The 19,824-nt window shown below is 51.3% G+C and overlaps 1 protein-coding gene across 3 annotated transcripts; it reads left to right on the top strand.

Annotated features, from left to right (window-relative positions):
- Positions 1 to 10,995: 10,995 nt before the first annotated feature.
- Positions 10,996 to 19,205, top strand: LOC100272829 (Cysteine synthase mitochondrial). Of its 3 annotated transcripts, none has more exons than NM_001147282.1 (10): positions 11,097 to 11,366; positions 13,806 to 13,915; positions 13,994 to 14,051; positions 14,338 to 14,601; positions 14,697 to 14,834; positions 14,920 to 14,971; positions 15,057 to 15,136; positions 15,490 to 15,549; positions 18,141 to 18,221; positions 18,338 to 19,205. In NM_001147282.1, exons 1-10 carry the CDS (start codon positions 11,112 to 11,114, stop codon positions 18,428 to 18,430), a joined length of 1,191 nt encoding a protein of 396 aa, NP_001140754.1. In that variant the 5' UTR covers positions 11,097 to 11,111; the 3' UTR covers positions 18,431 to 19,205. The 3 variants fall into 3 exon arrangements, with proteins under 3 accessions (XP_020405139.1, NP_001140754.1, XP_020405140.1); XM_020549551.3 differs by lacking the exon at positions 11,097 to 11,366 and adding an exon at positions 13,414 to 13,648 and having other exon boundaries at positions 18,338 to 18,756; XM_020549550.3 differs by lacking the exon at positions 18,141 to 18,221 and having other exon boundaries at positions 10,996 to 11,366; positions 18,338 to 18,716.
- Positions 19,206 to 19,824: the final 619 nt, after the last annotated feature.

Raw genomic sequence — 19,824 nt, 5'->3', positions numbered from 1 at the left:
CTCTGGCGCTGCTTCCGGTGCCACCTCCTACCGCTGGGGCGGAGCGCGGCTGCCCGTCCACCGCTCGGGTGTCGGTCGCGCCGTGCGCGAGCCGGCCACGTCCAGGTCCTCCTTGCGCTGTCGGCTGCAGCAGGCGGTTGCACAACACGTCGTACGCCGCGAGGGCGGTACTTGTGTTCTGGGACGGTCCCGTTCTCGTTCTTGTGGTGAGGACGGGGTGAGGACCTGCCGGTGCGCTTTGGGGCGGCCGCCGCTCGCCGATGCGGTGTTGGTGGGCAGGTGGCCGCTGTCGTCGGTGCTGAGGTGGTGGTCGCCATAGGTGAGGCTTCCTCTACCGAAGCGGTTGCCTCCACCGACGAGATCGTCAGTGCCACCTGCGCTCGGGGCCTCCGGCTCTTTGGCTTTAATGGCTGGTTCTCGTCCCCCGTGAGGGGACGTGAATGAGGGCCTTTTAGCAGTAGTGTTTGCCCTGAGGCCATCGCTGCTGCTGTCTAGCCGTCCAAGGCGGAGGTCGTTGTCGCGCTGCTGGTGCAGTGGTCGCCGGCGAGCCACCTGGAGTTTGTTATCCCGCAGGCCTCCTGGTGTGAAGGTTGTTCATTCCTGCGGGAATGGACCCGGAGCCCGGTTTGTAATGGTACCCTCTTGAGAGCAAGATGTAATAGCTTTAAGTACTAAGACATCTGACGTAGGTTGGGACAGCTGCCGAGGGTGCTGCCGACGTCTGAGTCTAGGTACCATTGTTACCCCCAAGTTCGTGTGTTTGTTCTTTGTGGCTGCTGAGGCCTGAACATTTGGATATAAAGCCGTGTTTCTTTCCTCTTGTTTTGAGCATTAGGACTTGTTCGTCGGTAGCAGAATCACTAATCCGAGCGTGAGGTACCTTTCGCGGAAGGTGATGAGTGAGGTATCCGTATCCCGGAGGCGTAGGAGTCCCTCGGCTCGGTCGGCCTTGCCGTTCAAGGTCTCACTCGCTCGTCATTAGAACTCCACTATCGACGCAGTCAAAAGGCACGAAAGTCGTTTTGGCGGAAAACTTTTCCGAGGAAAGTTTTGACGCAGAGGGTGCTTCCCCCTTTCTAGACCCGAGGCGACCGCTCGGGCCAGGACCCTTGCGGAGGGTCTGGCCGTGGTCGTCGGGTCTGCCCGGTCTGCCCGAGCCATGGCCTCACAACAGCGTGCTCGGGCCGAGGGTATGTTTTGCCCGCTCTGCGACTTTGTTTTTGTCTCCATTCTTCTCCTTCCATCTGAAGAATGTTGTCCTGCTGTCTGCAGGGTTCGAGACGGCTCTTAACGAGGCTGTCAAGAACTGCAAGGCGCTTGCCGAGGCGGCTGAGCAGCGAGGCCGAGCATGTGGCCATGTCCGAGGCCATCTCGACTTTCTGCCAGGCCTTTGGCCTCGACGGCATCCCCTCGGGTAGCTCCCCCTAGAGTCATCTGCGGGCCTTGGGCGGCCATGTGCGCAGCAGACTCCGTGGGGCACTGCACCACGACGTTAGGTGGGCCTTCGCCGTGCTCGCTTCCCACTATGATGTGGATCTGGAGCGGGTTAGCGAGGGGTACTGCTTACCCGACGATGAGGAGGCTGCCTTAGACGAGGTCCAGAGGCTTGACGCGGCTGTCGAGGGCCTGAGTGCGGCGCTGGCTTCCTCCTTTGAGGTGGAGATCCTTCCGCCCGTGTCGCCGTCTGAGGCCGTGCCAGATTCTGCCGAGAGTGGAAACGACGCCGAGGGTGCCGCTCCTCCCCCTGCCGATGTCTGAGCCTGCAAGAACAGTTTGTTTGAAGTATGCGTATGTTTTTTGTGGCCGCTGAGGCCTAAAACATTTTAACGTTGGATTATAAAGCTGTGTTTCGTTTCCTCTCGTTTCGAGCGTTAAGACTTGTTCGGTAGCAGAATCCCTTGTTCGAGCGTGAGTCACTTTTCGCAGAAGGTGATGAGTGAGGTATCCGTATCCCGGAGGCGTAGGAGTCCCTCGGCTCGGTCGGCCTTGCCGCTTACGTGGTCCCTCGTCGTTTTTAGGATTCTGTTATCGACGCAGTCGAAACGGCACGAAAGTCGTTCTGGCAGAAAAGTTTTCGAGCGTTAGGACTTGTTCGGTAGCAGAATCGCTTATCCGAGCGTGAGTTACTTTTCGCGGAAGGTGATGAGTGAGGAATCTGTATCCCGAAGGCGTAGGAGTCCCTCAGCTCGGTCGGCCTTGCCGTTCAAGGTCTCTCTCGCTCGTCTTTAGGATTCTGTTATCGACGTAGTCGAAAAGCGCGAAAGACGTTCTGGCAAAAGACTTTTTCGAGGAAAATTTTGACGCAGAGGGGGTTCCCCCTTCTAGTCCCCAAGGGAGGGTCAGGCCTTGCCGAGGCAAGGCTGATCCTTCCTTGACGGTTATACTTTATTTATGTATGTAAAGAAAGCGAGGTACATAAACGACTTGAAACATTTTAAGGGTAAAAGCGACGTAGTTGTTGGATGTTCCAAGCGTTGCTGTAGACCTCGCCTCGGTTGTTGGCCAGCTTGTATGTCCCGGGCTTCAAAATCTTGGCGATGATGAAGGGCCCTTCCCAGGGAGGAGTAAGCTTGTGGCGCCCTCGGGCGTCTTGTCGTAGCCGAAGTACCAAGTCTCACACTTTGAAGCCTCGGGTCGAACCCTTCGGGCGTGGTAGCGTCGCAGAGACTGCTGATATCGCGCCGAGTGTAGTAAGGCCACGTCCCGAGCCTCTTCCAGCTGGTCCAACGAATCTTCTCGGTTGGTCTGGTTGCTTTGGTCGTCGTAAGCCTTTGTCCTCGGGGAACCGTATTCTAAGTCCGTGGGTAGGATGGCCTCGGCCCCATAGACTAGAAAGAACGGCGAGAAACCCGTGGCCCCGCTCGGCGTCGTCCTCAGACTCCAAACCACCGAGGGTAGCGTTTTTATCCACCGCTTGCCGAACTTATTGAGGTCGTTGTAGATCCTCGGCTTCAGTCCATGCAAAATCATACCGTTGGCGCGCTCCACCTGCCCCATTTGTCATTGGGTGAGCTACGACGGCCCAGTCCACACGGATGTGGTGGTCTTCGCAGAAGTCCAGGAACTTCTTCTCAGTGAACTGCGTGCCATTGTCGGTGATGATGGAGTTTGGGACCCCAAAGCGATGGATAATATTTGTGAAGAACGCCACCGCCTGCTCGGACCTGATGCTGGTTAAGGGTTGGACCTCGATCCACTTGGAGAATTTGTCGATGGCGACCAGCAGGTGCTTGAAGCCCTCGGGTGCCTTCTGTAGGGGACCGACGAGGTCCAGACCCCATACGGCAAACGACCAAGTGATGGGTATTGTTTGCAGGGTCTGAGCGGGCAGGTGCGTCTGTCTCGTGTAGAATTGACACCCTCGGCAGGAGCGTACAATCCTAGTGGCGTCGGCCACCGCGGTCGGCCAGTAGAAACCTTGTCGGAAAGTGTTTCCGACGAGGGTCCGAGGTGCTGCATGGTGACCACAAGCCTTCGAGTGTATTTCTTGTAAGAGCTCTTGTCCTTGGGCGACGGATATGCATCGTTGGAGAATGCCTGAGGGGCTGCGGTGGTACAACTCTTTTTCATCACCCAGTAAAACGAACGACTTGGCGCGCCGAGCCAGTCGCCGAGCTTCGGTCTTGTCGAGGGGCAGCTCTCCTCGGAGGAGATATTGCAGGTACGGGGTCTGCCAGTTTTGGTTTGGTGCAACCCCATTCCGCTCTCCCTCGATGCGCAAGGCCTCACCCTCGGCGGCCAAGGGTACCTCGGGCTGGGCCGAGGTCTCGTCGAGTTCGGGCGCGTCGTCGAGTTTCATGGAGGGTTGATATATGTCCCTGGAGAAGACGTCCGGGGGAACCGTCGTTCGCCCCGAGGCTATTTTAGCCAGCTCGTCCGCGGTCTCGTTGTACCGCCGAGCGACATGGTTGAGTTCTAGCCCGTGGAACTTATCTTCCAAGCGCCGAACTTCGCCGCAGTAGGCCTCCATTTTTTGATCGCGGCAGTGGGAGTTCTTCATGACTTGGTCAATGACAAGTTGTGAGTCGCCCCAAGCGTCGAGGCGCCGAGACCCTAGCTCGATGGCGATGCGCAACCCGTTAACCAAAGCCTCGTACTCGGCCACGTTGTTTGACGCCGGAAAATGGAGGCGCAGCGCGTAGCGCACATGTTTCCCGAGGGGTGAGATGAAGAGCAAGCCAGCACCTGCTCCTGTTTTCATCAGCGACCCATTGAAGTACATGGTCCAAAGTTCGGCCTGGATTGGAGCTGTCGGCAATTGGGTGTCGACCCATTCAGCCAGGAAGTTCGCCAAGACTTGGGATTTTATGGCCTTCTGAGGGGCAAATGAAATTGTTTCTCCCATGAGTTCCACTGCCCATTTTGCTATCCTACCCGAGGCCTCTCGGCACTGGATGATGTCTCCCAGGGGGAAGGATGAAACCACAGTCACTGGATGAGACTCGAAGTAGTGTCGCAACTTTCGTCGCGTCAGAATTACTGCGTACAGTAGCTTCTGGATTTGTGGGTAGCGGATCTTGGTCTCGGATAGTACCTCACTGATGAAGTAGACCGGTCTCTGGACGAGCAATGCATGCCCCTCTTCTCGTCTCTCGACTATGATCGCGGCGCTGACCACCTGAGTGGTTGCGGCTACGTAGATCAAGAGGGCTTCTCCTGCAGCGGGGGGCACCAAGATGGGCGCGTTAGTAAGGAGTGCCTTTAAGTTTCCGAGGGCTTCCTCGGCCTCGGGGGTCCAAGTGAAGCGCTCGGCCTTCCTTAAGAGGCGGTACAAGGGTAATCCTTTCTCGCCAAGGCGCGAGATGAAGCGGCTCAGAGCCGTAAGGCATCCCATGACCCTTTGTACTCCTTTTAAATCTTTGATGGGTCCCATGTTGGTGATGGCTGCAATTTTCTCCGGGTTGGCCTCGATGCCTCTTTCGGAGACGATGAACCCCAGGAGCATGCCTCGGGGGACTCCGAAGACACACTTCTCAGGATTGAGTTTTACGCCCTTTGCGCGTAGGCACCCGAAAGTCACTTCGAGGTCGGAGGCTTTTCTTGTCTTGACAACGATGTCATCGACGTAAGCCTCGATCGTTCTGCCGATGTGCTCTCCGAACACATGGTTCATGCACCTTTGGTAGGTTGCACCTGCATTCCTCAAGCCAAATGACATAGTAATATAACAATACATGCCAAAGGGTGTGATGATAGAAGTCGCGAGCTGGTCGGATTCTTTCATCTTGATTTGGTGATAACCTGAATAGGCGTCAAGGAATGACAGGGTTTCGCACCCAGCAGTGGAGTCCACAATTTGATCGATGCGAGGCAGAGGGTAGGGAACCTTCGAACATGCTTTGTTTAAACCAGTGTAGTCTACGCACATCCTCCATTTCCCACCTTTTTTCTTCACAAGCACAGGGTTAGCTAACCATTCGGGATGGAATACCTCTTTGATGAACCCTGCAGCCATCAGCTTGTGGATCTCCTCGCCTATGGCCCTGCGCTTCTCTTCATCAAAACGGCGCAGGTGCTGCTTCATGGGTCGGGCACCAGCTCGGATATCCAGCGAGTGCTCGGCGACATCCCTCGGTATGCCCGGCATGTCCGAGGGACTCCACGCAAAAATTTCGGCATTTGCGCGGAGAAAGTCGACGAGCACTGCTTCCTATTTGGGGTCGAGCTCGGAGCCGATCCTGACTTGCTTGCAGGCGTTGTTGTTGGGGTTGAGGGCGATGGTCTTAACCGCCTCGGCTGGTTCGAAGTTGCCAGTATGGCGCTTCGCATCAGGCGCCTCCTTGGAGAGGCAATCTAGGTCGGCGATGAGGGCCTCGGACTCGGCGATGGCCTCAGCGTACTCCACGCATTCCACATCGCACTCGTAAGCGTGGCGGTACGTGGATCCGACGATGATGATTCCCTTGGGGCCTGGCATCTTGAGCTTGAGGTACGTGTAGTTGGGGACGGCCATGAACTTGGCGTAGCACGATCTTCCCAACACCGTGTGATAGGTTCCTCGGAACCCGACCACCTCGAACGTGAGGGTTTCCCTGCGGAAGTTGGAGGGAGTTCCGAAGCAGACGGGCAAATCAAGTTGCCTAAGGGGCAGGACGCGCTTACCGGGGACAATCCCGTGAAAGGGTGCTGCACCGGCCCGGATCATGGACAAATCTATCCCCAAGAGCCCTAGGGTCTCGGCGTAGATGATGTTGAGGCTGCTGCCTCCGTCCATGAGGACCTTGGTGAGCCTGGCGTTGCCAATGACGGGGTCGACGACGAGCGGGTACCTTCTTGGGCTCGGCACGTAGTGGGGGTGGTCGCCTTGGTCGAAGGTGATGGGCTTGTCGGACCAGTCTAGGTAGACCGACGTCGCTACCTTCACCGAGCAAACCTCCCGGCGCTCCTGCTTGCGGTGCCGAGCCGAGGCGTTTGCCACCTGTCCGCCATAGATCATGAAGCAGTCGCGGACCTCCGGGAACTCCTCTTCCTTGTCGCCTCCCTTCTTGTTGTTGCCTTGGTCCTTGCCACCTTCTGCCGAGGGTCCCGCCTTGATGAAGTAACGCTGGAGCATGTCGCACTCCTCAAGGGTGTGCTTGATGGGACCCATGTGATAGGGGCACGACTCCTTGAGCATCTTGTCAAATGTGTTGACTCCTCCGGGAGGCTTCCGAGGATTCCTGTGCTCTGCGGCAGCGACGAGATCCACGTCAATGGCGTCGCGCTTTGCTTGTGCCTTCTTCTTGGCCTTCTTCTTCGAGCCACGTTGGACAGATGCCTCGGGGGTGTCTTCCTTCTGTCTTCCTTGAGGCTGCTTGTCCTTTTCGGAAGATGGCTTCGACCGCCTCCTGACCAGAGGCAAACTTGGTGGCGATGTTCATCAATTCGTTCGCCTTGGTGGGAGTCTTGCGCCCCAGTTTGCTCACCAGGTCCCGGCACGTGGTGGTGGCGAGGAATGCCCCGATGACGTCCGAGTCGGTGATGTTGGGCAGCTCGGTGCGCTGCTTTGAAAACCGCCGGATGTACTCTCGCAGGGATTCCCCTGGTTGCTAGCGGCAACTTCGGAGATCCCATGAGTTCCCAGGGCGCACGTACGTACCTTGGAAGTTTCCCGCGAAGGCCTTGAGCAGGTCGTCCCAGTCGGAGATCTGCGCAGGAGGAAGATGCTCCTGCCATGCCCGGGCAGCATCGGAGAGGAAAAGGGGGAGGTTGCAGATGATGAGGTTGTTGTCATTCGTCCCTCCCAACTGGCATGCCAGTCGGTAATCCGCAAGCCACAACTCCGGCCTTGTCTCCCCTGAGTACTTGGTGATGGTAGTCGGGGCTCGGAACCGGGCCGGGAACGGCGCCCGTCGTATGGCCCAGCTGAAGACCCTCGGACCTGGCGGTTCGGGCGAGGGGCTCCGGTCCTCCTCACTGTCGTAGCGTCCTCTGCGCCTAGGGTGGTAGCCTCGACGCACCTTCTCATCGAGGCGGGCTCAACGGTCGCGTCGGTGGTGCTCGTCACCGAGGTGATCCGGGGCTGCAGGCGTCCCGTCCCGCGTGCGCCCAGTGTGGACCGAGGCCTCCCGCATGAGTCGGGAGGACGTTGCGCGATGCTCCGAGGGGCACCCTTGCCTACGAGAGGCAGAGCTCTCGGCTCGTCGGACTGCTGCGTTTTCCAGGAGACCCTTGAGTTCGCCCTGGATACGCCGCCCCTCGGTGGTGGATGGCTCCGGCATCGCTCGGAGTAGCATCGCCGCTGCAGCTAGATTATGGCCGACCCCGCTGAAGGCTAGGGCAGCCCTGCCCTGGCGTCATCAACGATACGGCGCTGGACGTCTTGGGCCTGATGAGGAGCTCCTCCAGCAAGTGCTCGGCCTGCCCACTCCTGCTCGATGTTTTGTCAGAGCTGCACAAGCCGCCCCGCTTCTTCGTCGAGCTTGGCCTGCATCTCGCAGAATTGCTCGAGCTGTGTGTCCTGACCCCCCGCAGGGACTGGGACCACAGCTAGCTCCCGCGGGATGTCAACGCGAGACGCAGGCACAGAGGCGTTGTCTTCTTGCGGCATGCCGAGGTGGTTGTCTTCGCCGTGATCCCCCTGATCGATGTGGAAACACTCGCGACTTGGGTCGCAACCCTCGTCGCCGAGGCTGTGGCCATCGTCAGAGCAGCCGAAGAGGCAGTAGTCACATGCATACATGAAGTCTCGCATGGCACTGGGATCACTGAGTCCGGAGAAATCCCAACCGAAGTCGGAGTCGTCGTCTTCCTCGGAACCCGCGGGTCTGGAGGATGAGACGGCCGTCAGTCGGTCCCAAGATGACCACATATGATACCCTGGAAGGTCAGGGTATGCCCTTGCGAAAGCGCTCACCGAAGCGGGGTCGCTTGGTGGGTCGAAGCTGAATCTAAAAGGGACAGGGTGGAAAACGGACGGTACCTTTCGGTCGATGGACGATGGTGAAGTCGCGTCGGGGACGGACTGCACCGTTATCTCAGGTACGAGGCTAACGCCAAGCGAGTCCTTTGCGAGGGTGCTGGCGTCATCAGTCCGCTTGGGGTTGGCACGTTGCGGGGAAGCGACACCCGTCGTTGTCTCAGGTGCGAGGACAACACCCGACATGGCCCCCGCAGGGGTGCCGGCGTTGTCGACTCGCTCTGGCCCGACAGCCGATGAGGTGCCGCCTCCTACATGGCCACGGTTGCCCCGTCTCCTCCTCCTCCTCCGGCGAGGAGGGTGGCGGGCCAGACGCGGGTGTTCCTGTTCTGCCACGGTGGGAAGTCATCGTCGAGTTCGCCACCGCCGGGCGAGTCGACGACCGTTGTTGCTGTCGCGCTGCGGGGGGAGGAGTACCATGTCGTAGCTGCCGTCAAGGGACATGAACTCGAGACTTCCGAAGCGGAGCACCGTCCCTGGCTGAAGAGGCTACTGGAGGCTACCCATCTGGAACTCAACGGGAAAGTGTTCGCTGACACGCAGCGAGCCCCTACCTGGCGCGCCAACTATCGGCGTTTCGGACCCGCGAGGACCGTCAACCGACCAGTAAATTTGTTGCTGCGTGTCCCTGCCCAGATGGGTTGATGCAAGATGGAACACAAGAGGGAAATGAGACTTATGTTATCTCGCACCGGGGTGCTCGTAGTAGGGGTTACAAGCGTCGCGAGGGAGCGAGGGCGAGAGCGAGAGAGAGGGAAAGAGTCCCTGCGTGCGTCCATCTCTGCATGTCTCGTCTGCCCCACCTAGACGTGTGTTAACGTGAACGTCAACCCCCCGTTGTCCCTCGTCAACCTGCCTTAGGAAGGCCCTGGATATCCCCTTTTATAGACACAAGGAGATGCCCAGCTGTACAATGGGGTGTAGCTATGTGCTAACGTGGCTGGCGAAGAAGCGCCTTGAGCCCTGTACACGAGCTATCGTGGTCGTTGGAGAAGTGCCTTGAGCCCTGTAGAAGCACAATTGTCGGTGTGGCATGGATCCTGCTGACGTTGTCTTGCTTCCGTAGGAGATTGAGAGCAATCCGATGTCATGGGCGCACGCGGGGAACCATCATTACCTGTTACCGGAGTAACCTTAGATGGGACACCGGTCTTGTTCCTTCGTAGCCTGAGGCGGCTAGCTAGGAGTAGGGTAATGATGTATCCCTTGTAGCGTAGTCGGTCCGAGGCCCAGGTCGGGCGAGGCGGAGGCTTCTCCTGAGGCCGAGGCTGAGGTCGGGCGAGGCGGAGACCTTCTCCCGAGGCCGAGGCTGAGGCCGAGGCCTGAGGTCGGGCGAGGCGGAGACCTTCTCCCGAGGCCAAGGCTGAGGCCGAGGCCTGGGGTCGGGCGAGGCGGAGCTCCCTGTTGCGCCCGAGGCCGAACTCGTGGGAGATCGTGACTCAGTTTTACCCTGGTGGTTGGCACAGTAGCCGAAGCAGGGCGAACAACGATGTTTTCCTGTCAGATCGATCAGTAAAGGGGGCGAAGTGACTGCGGTCACTTCGACCTTGCCGACTGAGGCACGCGTGTTAGGATAAGGTGTCAGGCGATCCCCGCATTAAATGCGCATGCGATACGGTCGGCTGGTAAGGTGATTTGGCCAAGGTCGCTGCACGACAAAGTCTGCCCGAGCTGGGCTTCGGGCGAGCCGAGGGTGCGTCTGCTGACTGAGGGACCCTCGGGCGAGGCGTGAATCCGTCCGGGACTACTGTTCCCGCCCGAGGCTGGGCTCGGATGAGGTCGCGTCCCTCGGCAGACGTGGCCTTGACTTGAACCGCACTTTATCAGCCGTGTATGGTTTGTTCTGAAGATGTTTTCCAGCCGGATTAAGGAGCATTGGGGGTATCCCTAATTATGGTACCCGACACCCACCATCGGGTAGTGGATATCCATCAAATACCCATACCTAAGACATTCTTGTATACATGATTATTTTAATCGCAAAATTACCAAATATAAAATATTGAAGCCACATACCTCACCAATAATGAAAGATACTAAAATAGCATGTTAACTTTGTGTCCAACATGACAAATTTATCGAACTCAACATAATTTTATCATAAATTCAGCAACATTTAACATTAAATAGTAGCATCATGCCATCCAATCATATAAAATATAGCATTCATAGCCCAAAATAGAGTTTTCAATGATGACATACAACATTAGGATAATTATCTAATTGTTTAGTACATAATACTTAATATTTAAGACATGTAAGCTATTGAATTTAGGGCTAGGGTTTTGGCATTTATTTTTATATAGGATACTTAATATTCTGAGCTCACATGACATATGTTGATGTGTTTTTATCGAGTAGCGGGTATGGGATATAAGAGAATATATACATAACCACATATACCATAGGTATAGTAAATGATTCAATAAAATATTCATAGACATTAAAATTTGTCATATTCTTGTTTTAATCGAGTTTTTACCAACCGAATATGTGGTTTGGAGTACCTATTGTCATCCAAAGGATATTTGTGCCCGGCCGGTCGCTAGCGAAAGGGCCATTTGACTTGACCCAATAACGGAACACTCAACGCTGCAGCCACCCCGGTCCACTACACTCCGCTATTCTACTTGACCCCAAAACTAAAACACTGCAGCCTACCATAGCCCCCGAGGCCGCGAGTCACAGTCACCTTTACCGCACGCCGACAAGGATGTCGTCGTGGTCGTCGCCCTCATCCGCCGCCGCCGCCTCGGGCGCCCGATTCGGCCCCTTCCCGAGCCGAGCGCAGCGGCTCGTGCCGTATCCGTCGCTCGCCCGCGGAACCCCCGCCTCGACGCTCGTCCTCAGGCCCCACCCGGACGGCCGTGGCCATGGCCACCTCGCGCACACCGGCTCCTCTTCCTCGCGGTGCCGCGCCGTAGCCGCCGAGGTCGAGGGCCTCAACATCGCCAACCACGTCAGCCAGGTTACATACAATCTTCAGCGCCTGCATGATTCACTATTTTTTTGCCCGTGCGTTGCCACAGGAACGAAACAAATTTTCAACGCAATAAAATCCAAAAGACATTATTTGCCAAAGAACGTCAATGTGCCGTCACACATGGGTACGGTGCCACTGTGTATGCACCCCCCCCCCCCCCCCCCCCCCCCCCCCCCCCCAAAATACACACATACATTGCATGTCCATTTTATGAAACATCTCGAGGGCACTGAAGGCTGAGTGGTAAGGTATGCAGGTGTTATCACTAATAGCACAAACGTTGGATAGCCGTTATAAATTTGTGACCACCAGACACTAGAGAACGTTAGAGATGGCTTGCCATGCTCCTACCTTAGCATCACATCACTACATGATAGTGCTCAAGGTCTTCATCTGCAGCCACAGTGCCACTTCGATGGCACTAAAGAGATCACATAAACACCACATGCTGCATCTTGACAGGATTTTAGTAATCGCAGTAGTTTTCAAACATGATAAAGCAAGGTGGTAACTTCATAAACACAAAATTAACTTAAAAGAAAAATCATAGACCTAGTAAACATGGCTACACACAATGTGTTGTGGACGCCTTGATAGGGCGCTAGTACAGGCGCTGGCCTAGGCGTCCAGCAAGGCCCAAATGTGGAGGTTGGCCTGTTTTAGAAAGAGGAATAGATGGATGATATTTAGGAGATTGATTTGAGTTTGTTAGGAAAGTGCACCTAGTATATAAAGGGAACCTTAGGAATGTAATTGGATTATCGAAGAAGGAATAAACCTCCCTAGGTGGGTGGGTTTCTTTTCGACGGTGGTTGCCGGCGATTCAGCAGTGGTCACCGGCGCTGAAACCACCACAGCACCACACTATTGCCTCGCTGCCCTCTGCACTCAAGCTTAGTCCCATCTTTCCTTCATTCTCCCCTTTGCTTTTCATATCGCTAGCACCACATCAATTTGGTATCAATGACTTCCATGTCAGCACCCTGTTCGATCCTGTGAGATGAACGCCAAGATCGACCGCATCTTGGGACAGACTTAGGGAGGTAGGTATCTTATGGAGATATATAGCATCAAGTCGACGGCACGACTTTGGCTAAGGCACGTGTAGATTTGATCTAAAAGAAAGCAAGTGATCAAAAGTAATCATATGCTAATAGAACAGTCCATTAAAATCACCATGCCTAAGGCTCATGTGCAGTAGTCTGATTTGTTGGATAAATGATTTCCCAGTCATATACCACAATAATTTGTAGTGTTCCTATTTGAATGACACCTAATAAAAGGAATTGATTTTGCAGTTGCAAATCCATGTAGCTCCTGATCCTAGAATGAAACTTGTGCGGCCCCTTTTTGAGCTCTGGCAACCTTGCTAACATATTTTAAACTCACACAGCTGCAGGCTGTTTTGATCTAATGTTCACTATACTAACTTAGTAGCATTCGAAATCAACATCCCTACAACTGAAGCTATCCTTCAGAACTGTAGTTATAGGAAATGCTCTTTCTGTTCAGATGAATTATTTCACTGTTGCTACCAACTGAAGCTAGCTGTCTCCCTATTGAGTACATCAGAAAAATGCACAAATGGCTCTATCAGCTCATTGTTCTGTGAAGAGACCACAACGCTCTAGTAAATTATATAGGGGTACGAACTAAGAATGTTTATTTGCAGTCATGTCTGTTTATCTTTCAATACACTTGTGAAATGAGCTTAAACTATCATTACTTTGTGGTGCTATGAGAACAATTCAACTTTCAACCTAACCTTATTGGGGTTAAGATATTATCTGGCAAAATTTCAGTCCACATAATATTCAATTGTGTGAGTGTTCATGGAATAATCAGTTAGGTTCAATTTAGCAAAACTTCAGAATTAGTTTGAATTCAGTAAATATATTGACAATGTTCAGTCAGTGGAATTTCAATTGGAATTAAGTTACTAAGCCTATCTGCAACAAACAGACTAATCCAAAATCTGCAAGATAAACAAGAAATTAAATGAACAGAGTGAGTTGACATGGTTTTAGAGCACACACTTTGATGCTGATGTAAAGCTTGGTGACACGATTGCGACTCACGGCGCCACGGTGGTGACGACCACGGCTGCCGCGCTAGAGATGGAGGAGATCGCTGCCTTGGCCTGGGCGTGTCACTTGGATGAGCTGCTGCTGGAGTGCGATGTGATCGATGCTGTGACAGAGAACTCTTGGAAGTCCAAGGCACTCTAGGGGACACGAGCATGATGATGGCAACTGGCACGGTCCACGGTACTTCACGCTGACTGACACGGGCGGTGGCACCCTGTAGATGCCACACATGTACATCAAAATTGCAGCTCAAAATTTTGACCATTAGATGCCACACATGTAGCAATAAGAAGGGTACATCAAAATTTTGTTCTGACGATTGACTGTCCAATTGCAGCTCATCGGCAAGACACCAATGGTATATCTCAACAATGTCGTCAAGGGCTCTGTCGCCAATGTTGCTGCTAAGCTTGAGATTATGGAGCCCTGTTGTAGCGTCAAGGACAGGTATCCTTTTGTCGTCCTCTCCTATTGGAAGCCAATCTTTTGCTATAACTAAACACTTCCAAACCCATTTGGTTTCAGGATAGGGTACAGTATGATAAATGATGCTGAACAGAAGGGCTTGATTACTCCTGGAAAGGTGATTTGTAAGCATAGGCACATTTTGGCTTCATTCACATATTTCCTTGCTTAGTTATACTGATATGAGTAGAATTGTCGAAATATTTTATACTCATCATTGAAACAAGAGTACTGACCAAATGTGAAGACACATGTCCAATGTGGAATTGGTGTATAGAGCTAGCCACAGGTGCCTCAGTGATGTTTCTGATCACTGTTGAAAATAGGATCATGACAACAGCCTCTCATTCTGCCTTTCCTTGTACTCTGGATGACTTGTTTTCCTGTCCTATGTTTCTTCTCAGAGTGTTTTAGTGGAAGCAACAAGTGGAAATACAGGCATTGGTCTTGCCTTTATTGCTGCTTCCAAAGGATATAAGTTGATATTAACAATGCCTTCATCAATGAGCATGGAGAGAAGAGTCCTACTCAGAGCTTTTGGTGCTGAACTTGTCCTTACTGATGCTGCAAAAGGGATGAAAGGGGCCGTAGATAAGGCTACAGAGATTTTAAATAAGACACCCAATTCTTACATGCTTCAACAGTTTGATAACCCTGCCAACCCTAAGGTAATGATGAGAACCACCGTCTGGCTCTACCTATATGTGCACTCTGTTTCTAACCTGCCTGCCCATTGTTTGTCTTCATTTGTTTTCAAAAACAGGTACATTATGAGACCACTGGCCCAGAGATCTGGGAGGATTCAAAGGGGAAGGTGGATATACTCATTGGCGGAATTGGAACAGGTGGGACAATATCTGGTGCTGGCCGTTTCCTCAAGGAGAAAAATTCTGGAATTAAGGTTTCTTTACATTTCACTCAGTAAAATCTCCGCTATTATATGTGCTTTGTAGTCCTTATCATTATATATGGTCACATGTATTTAGGTTATTGGTATTGAGCCTTCTGAAAGTAACATACTCTCCGGTGGAAAACCTGGTATGTTTGTGAGTATTGTTTTTTAATAGCTGTCAAACTTTTGGTTCTTTACTTACAAATTGTATCTGTTTATCCACTTTTGTAGGTCCACATAAGATTCAGGGAATTGGTGCAGGATTTGTTCCAAGGAACTTGGATAGCGATATTCTTGATGAAGTAATTGAGGTATGAGCTTAAACCAATGTTATATTTGTTGTGTATAATCTGACATTTTTCTTTTCTTATCTTTTCTTTTCTTGAACGTTTTTTAATGCAAAAGAACGAAACAGAGTTAATTTTCTTGTCAAAATCAACTTATCCGTTTCTGATATTGCACTATATCTGCATATGCCGTAGAACAGTATTTACAGAAGTATACTCGCCTAAGCTAACTACATTGTTATGGTTCTTCCCTTGGGGTAGGGTAACAATCCTATCCTTTCACTCTGCCTTGTACAGAAGAGTTGTGTGGATTGTTACAAGGTTATGTTTGTTCCTCTTTACTTCTAGTCGTTTATACCTTACTGTTTATGTTGCAGATATCAAGTGATGAAGCTGTTGAGACAGCAAAACAGTTGGCTGTTCAGGAAGGATTACTGGTATTATAATTTTGAAATGTTGCTTCTTTTTGTATTGTGCCTAGGACATTGTTTTGACATATCATTGATTTTTTGAGGCATCATCCCTGATTCACAAGCATTCATATTTTTAGGTGCAGGCAACACAGGCCTGCTAATGTCCTTCTTCTCCTTGTGTTGAATTTAAGTGCATGCACTCGCTTCTCAAATATGTGGATTGAATCAATTTATGGGCACCATTTTTTAGCCTTACCTTATGTGTTTATTTAAAAACAGTATTTTTAATGGTTAACTTGCTCAAACCTGATATTTTGTTAAAACTATAGGGTTCTCTTGTCAATTTTCACTGTTATATTAAAAACAAACACAAAGTAGAACAGTTGGAATTGACTAGCAAGATCTGTGACATTATATGAACTTAGGAACTAACAGAGCCATTGCCAGGGCCCAAGAGGGCCCGCTACAGTACCGCGATAAGATTAGATCTAGTGATTAGAGGTCAAGTAACCCTCTCTATATAAGGAGAGAGATTGTATTAATTGAAGTTAAGCAAGAGATTAGAACTAGAAATCCCTTCTCCCTTGTCGGCCGTGGGGAAATCCCTGTGACCGGCCTCCCCAGCCCCCTAACCCTAGTCGTCGCCCTCTAACCCTAGCTGTCACCCTCTAACCCGCACAACCCCCACCTTGTGAACAGCACCCGCGACACTATGGCACCGTGGGTACTGTAGCACCACAACCATTTATAACAATCTGGTATCGGATATGTCAGGCCCTTTGTCCACCACCATCCAGTCGTCGGCCTTCTCCGCCACGCTGCCAATTTCCACACCGTCGGTGCCCAGACCCGTCACATCCTCATCCATGGCACCTCCACCTCCCCTCACGCGAGAGTCCTTGGCAGCAGCCGTCCATGAGCTCACACGATCCGTGGCAACCATGCAGGCGACATTGGCAGCCGCCCTTCTTCCTTCGCAGCATCAGCCACTGCCGCTGGCATCATATGGCATGCCGCGTACTAGCGCCCGGTGACACCATGCCTGCCCATTCATTTGTTGCACATGCCACCGTCGCCTTCCCCTATTCCATCATACGCCATGGCATGGGGGGGGCCTGGTACACCATGTCTTTGCCGCTAACACAGATTGTGACATCAGGCACAATCATCCCTTAGGGTGGCCTACCCCTTTACCTCATCTCCATGCCACCATCACCATCGTCAATTCCATCGTACGCCCTCTCATCAATGGTGGCGCCGAAATTCACGATGGCAACGTCTCCTTCATCGACCCCATCATTCACTGCCCCCATGTCTGTGCCGCCACAACAGCACTGCGATGACGTCTTCTATAGGGGTGTGGATGGCATCCGGGCATCGACGACGCAGCTATAGGCGGCGGCACGCTGCCTAGCGCGCCGGCAAGGAAGTGCCCCATCTTCAAGCGGCGGCGCCCAGTCGACCCATCAACCTTGCAGCAGCTCACGGAGAGGAAGGCGATTGTGCGGGCGAGTGCCTGCAAGGTGTCAGCGACGGTGCTGCTGCAAGCTGTGGCACGTGGCCTCCTAGTGCGTTGGCAGCTGTAGGGTGTGCGCCGGCAGATACTCGAGGCAACCTTGGTGGCGGTTGACCTCTGCACACAGGGGCGCGACCTCGCCCTGTCGGACGGCCATCAGTAGCCGCGCAGGCCTGCTGTCTCCAAGTGCGAGCATGGTGCGTGTCTCGCAGGCGATGAAGTCTAACTTTACGACAACGACGGTAGGGAAGGCGCTCCCCTCCTTGTCATCGGCAAGGGTGCACTGCTTAGCGCCACCACATTCCACTACCGGCCGCCACGAGGGCGCCTGCGCTGGTCATTGTTGCGACCTATTCCAGTTGGCCATCCATGTGCTCCCCTTTAGTCCAGATGGTGTCCATGGAATCCAGGTGGCTGCACACGTGCAGGTCCATGCACGGAGGGTGTCCACCTTATCTTAAAGGGTCAAAAATAAAGAGTCGTGGTCTAATTCAGATTCATAATAATAAAATAAGCCGAGATGTAAAAGACTTATTTTTAGATGTCGGGTTTGTGTCTAGCGGAGTCATCGTTAGGTTGCAGCTCGAGGACGACCTGCTTGTCCAAGAGGGTTAGAGGGGTGTATTGTCAGGGCCCAAGAGGGCTCGCTACAGTGGCGGTGGTACTGTAGCACACCCTCAGGTTGGTTACATAAAGATAAGACTAGTTTTGGATAATATTAGAATTAGCGATAAGATTAGATCTAGTGCTTAGAGATCAAGTAACCCTCTCTATATATGGAGAGGAATTGTATCAATTGAAGGTAAACAAGAGATTAGAAGGAAATCCCTTCTCTCTTGCCGTCCGTGAGAAAATCCCTGCGGCCAGCGTCCCTAGCGTCCCTAACCCTAGCCGTCGCCCTCTAACCAGCGCAGCCCCCACCTTTTGGACAGTACCTACTGTATCACCGTGGGTACTGTAGCACACGGCCATCCATAACAGCCATCTTCAAGTAATGTCTCGTTCGGTAGCTTTGTTTCAGCCAAGAGCATCAATTTTTCTTTTGAAATGAAACAGAAAAAATCTGGTGCCATATAAAGATGAGTGAATACTGTTGTAGGTTGGAATCTCCTCTGGAGCAGCTGCTGCCGCTGCCATAAAGGTTGCGAAAAGACCAGAAAATGCTGGAAAGTTGATAGTGGCAAGTGCAGAAATGCCTCTTCTATAACCCTTTTGTGATTACTAACATTACCTGAAGTATGGATGTTGACACCTGGCTAGATTATAAATTTATGTTCTCACATTGTTTTGGTTCAGGTTGTGTTTCCGAGTTTTGGCGAGAGGTACCTTTCATCTGTCCTCTATCAGTCCATAAGAGAAGAATGCGAGAACATGCAGCCTGAGCCATGACGGAGCCGTCACTTTAAACAGCATAATAAATGTATCTGGAATAAGATGCGTGGGCACCATTAGTGTGCTCCAATTGGTATCATTTGGCCCATGCTCACGCTATCCTTTTGCCTCTATGACCGGAACTAATCAGGCGTGTGAGAAATATCCATGACTCTCCCAATTGCTTTCCATTAACAAAATGATTACACCTCTGAATTGTCTATACGATTCAGGCTGATTTGATTGGTAATTGTAAACAACTTGTCCTTGAATCTTTGAAGTCAAACAAAGTCAGTTGGCTGAATCAGCTGAATATATGTTATATGCATTTTTTTTGCGTGTCGCTATCACAGCATTATGCATCTCAAACAAGTGTCACATGATGGAACGAGGATGATGTATGGCAGCGTTATGCATCTGAATGTTGGCATATGGCAAGCACGACAAGGCGTGACAGAAGGGAGCAGCTAGTGTGCATATCCATTTCTGCGCCGTTCTCCCCTCCTGATAATGACCTGGACGCACGTCTAATGGACGTTCGTACACTGCAATTTTTCACCTGGATAGAAATGAGCATGTTATGGGTATGCCTTAATTTGCACGGCTGATGACACATGTCCGTGAAGTCTTTTACGTGAGCCTGGAAATATGTCCGATCCGGATACTCATGGTGCTTGGATTTTTGTTGTCTTTCCATGTATATATATTAATAGAAAAAACTGTCATGGAATCTATCTTTTTGTATAATCGTTGTGAAACCAAACCATCAAAAGTCAAAAAAAAGTCTCAAAATATTTATAGATGTGTTTTATTATTTACGGCACAAATAGTTCAAGTTCGTTATATGTTGAGATATAAAAAATAAAGTTTTAATTTTTTAATTATATATTGGATATAATATCTCCTTTTATATCTGCTAATATAAGATGAGTTAGAATTTAAGATTTGATATATTAGTAGAGTAAATAGTAAAGTAGATCTATATTATTTTTAAAGAATTTTTAATAATTCTTGGTGGCCTAATTATATAGCAATTGTATAGCAAACTTGATTTATAATAGTTCTTGTCTATGTATACAAATAGTTTATTAATTTTTTACTTTGCACATACATTTATGTTCATAGCATGGGTCCAAAGTCAAAACAAAATTCGAGTAGTATAGTATCTGAATACTGTTGCCACAAAAAGTATATAACCTTGTTTGGATGTAGATATTGAAGCATAGAATTATAAATTGGAATAGGCTTTCTAGAATTCTATTATTTGGTTGCACAAGGAACACAATCCGAAACTCCAATTCAGTGACATCCAAACAACAGAATTGAAATTGCAACTCATTTCAATACCATGACTGATTTGTAATTGAACCCAATTCAATTCCACGTCCTCTAATTATCGATATGCAAATGGA

The sequence above is a fragment of the Zea mays genome, chromosome 3 (assembly GCF_902167145.1).
Source record: "Zea mays cultivar B73 chromosome 3, Zm-B73-REFERENCE-NAM-5.0, whole genome shotgun sequence".
NCBI classification, from domain to species: Eukaryota; Viridiplantae; Streptophyta; class Magnoliopsida; order Poales; family Poaceae; genus Zea; species Zea mays.
The sequence above is the reverse complement of the archived record's forward strand: the minus strand, read 5'-3'. Positions and strand labels throughout refer to the sequence as shown.

Coding starts and splice junctions, on each gene's coding strand:
- LOC100272829 (NM_001147282.1), top strand. CDS start 11,112: ATGTCGTCGTGGTCGTCGCCCTCATCCGCCGCCGCCGCCTCGGGCGCC. Junction 15,550..18,140: donor CTGTTCAGGAAGGATTACTG/GTATTATAATTT, acceptor ATACTGTTGTAG/GTTGGAATCTCCTCTGGAGC. Junction 18,222..18,337: donor ATGCTGGAAAGTTGATAGTG/GCAAGTGCAGAA, acceptor GTTTTGGTTCAG/GTTGTGTTTCCGAGTTTTGG.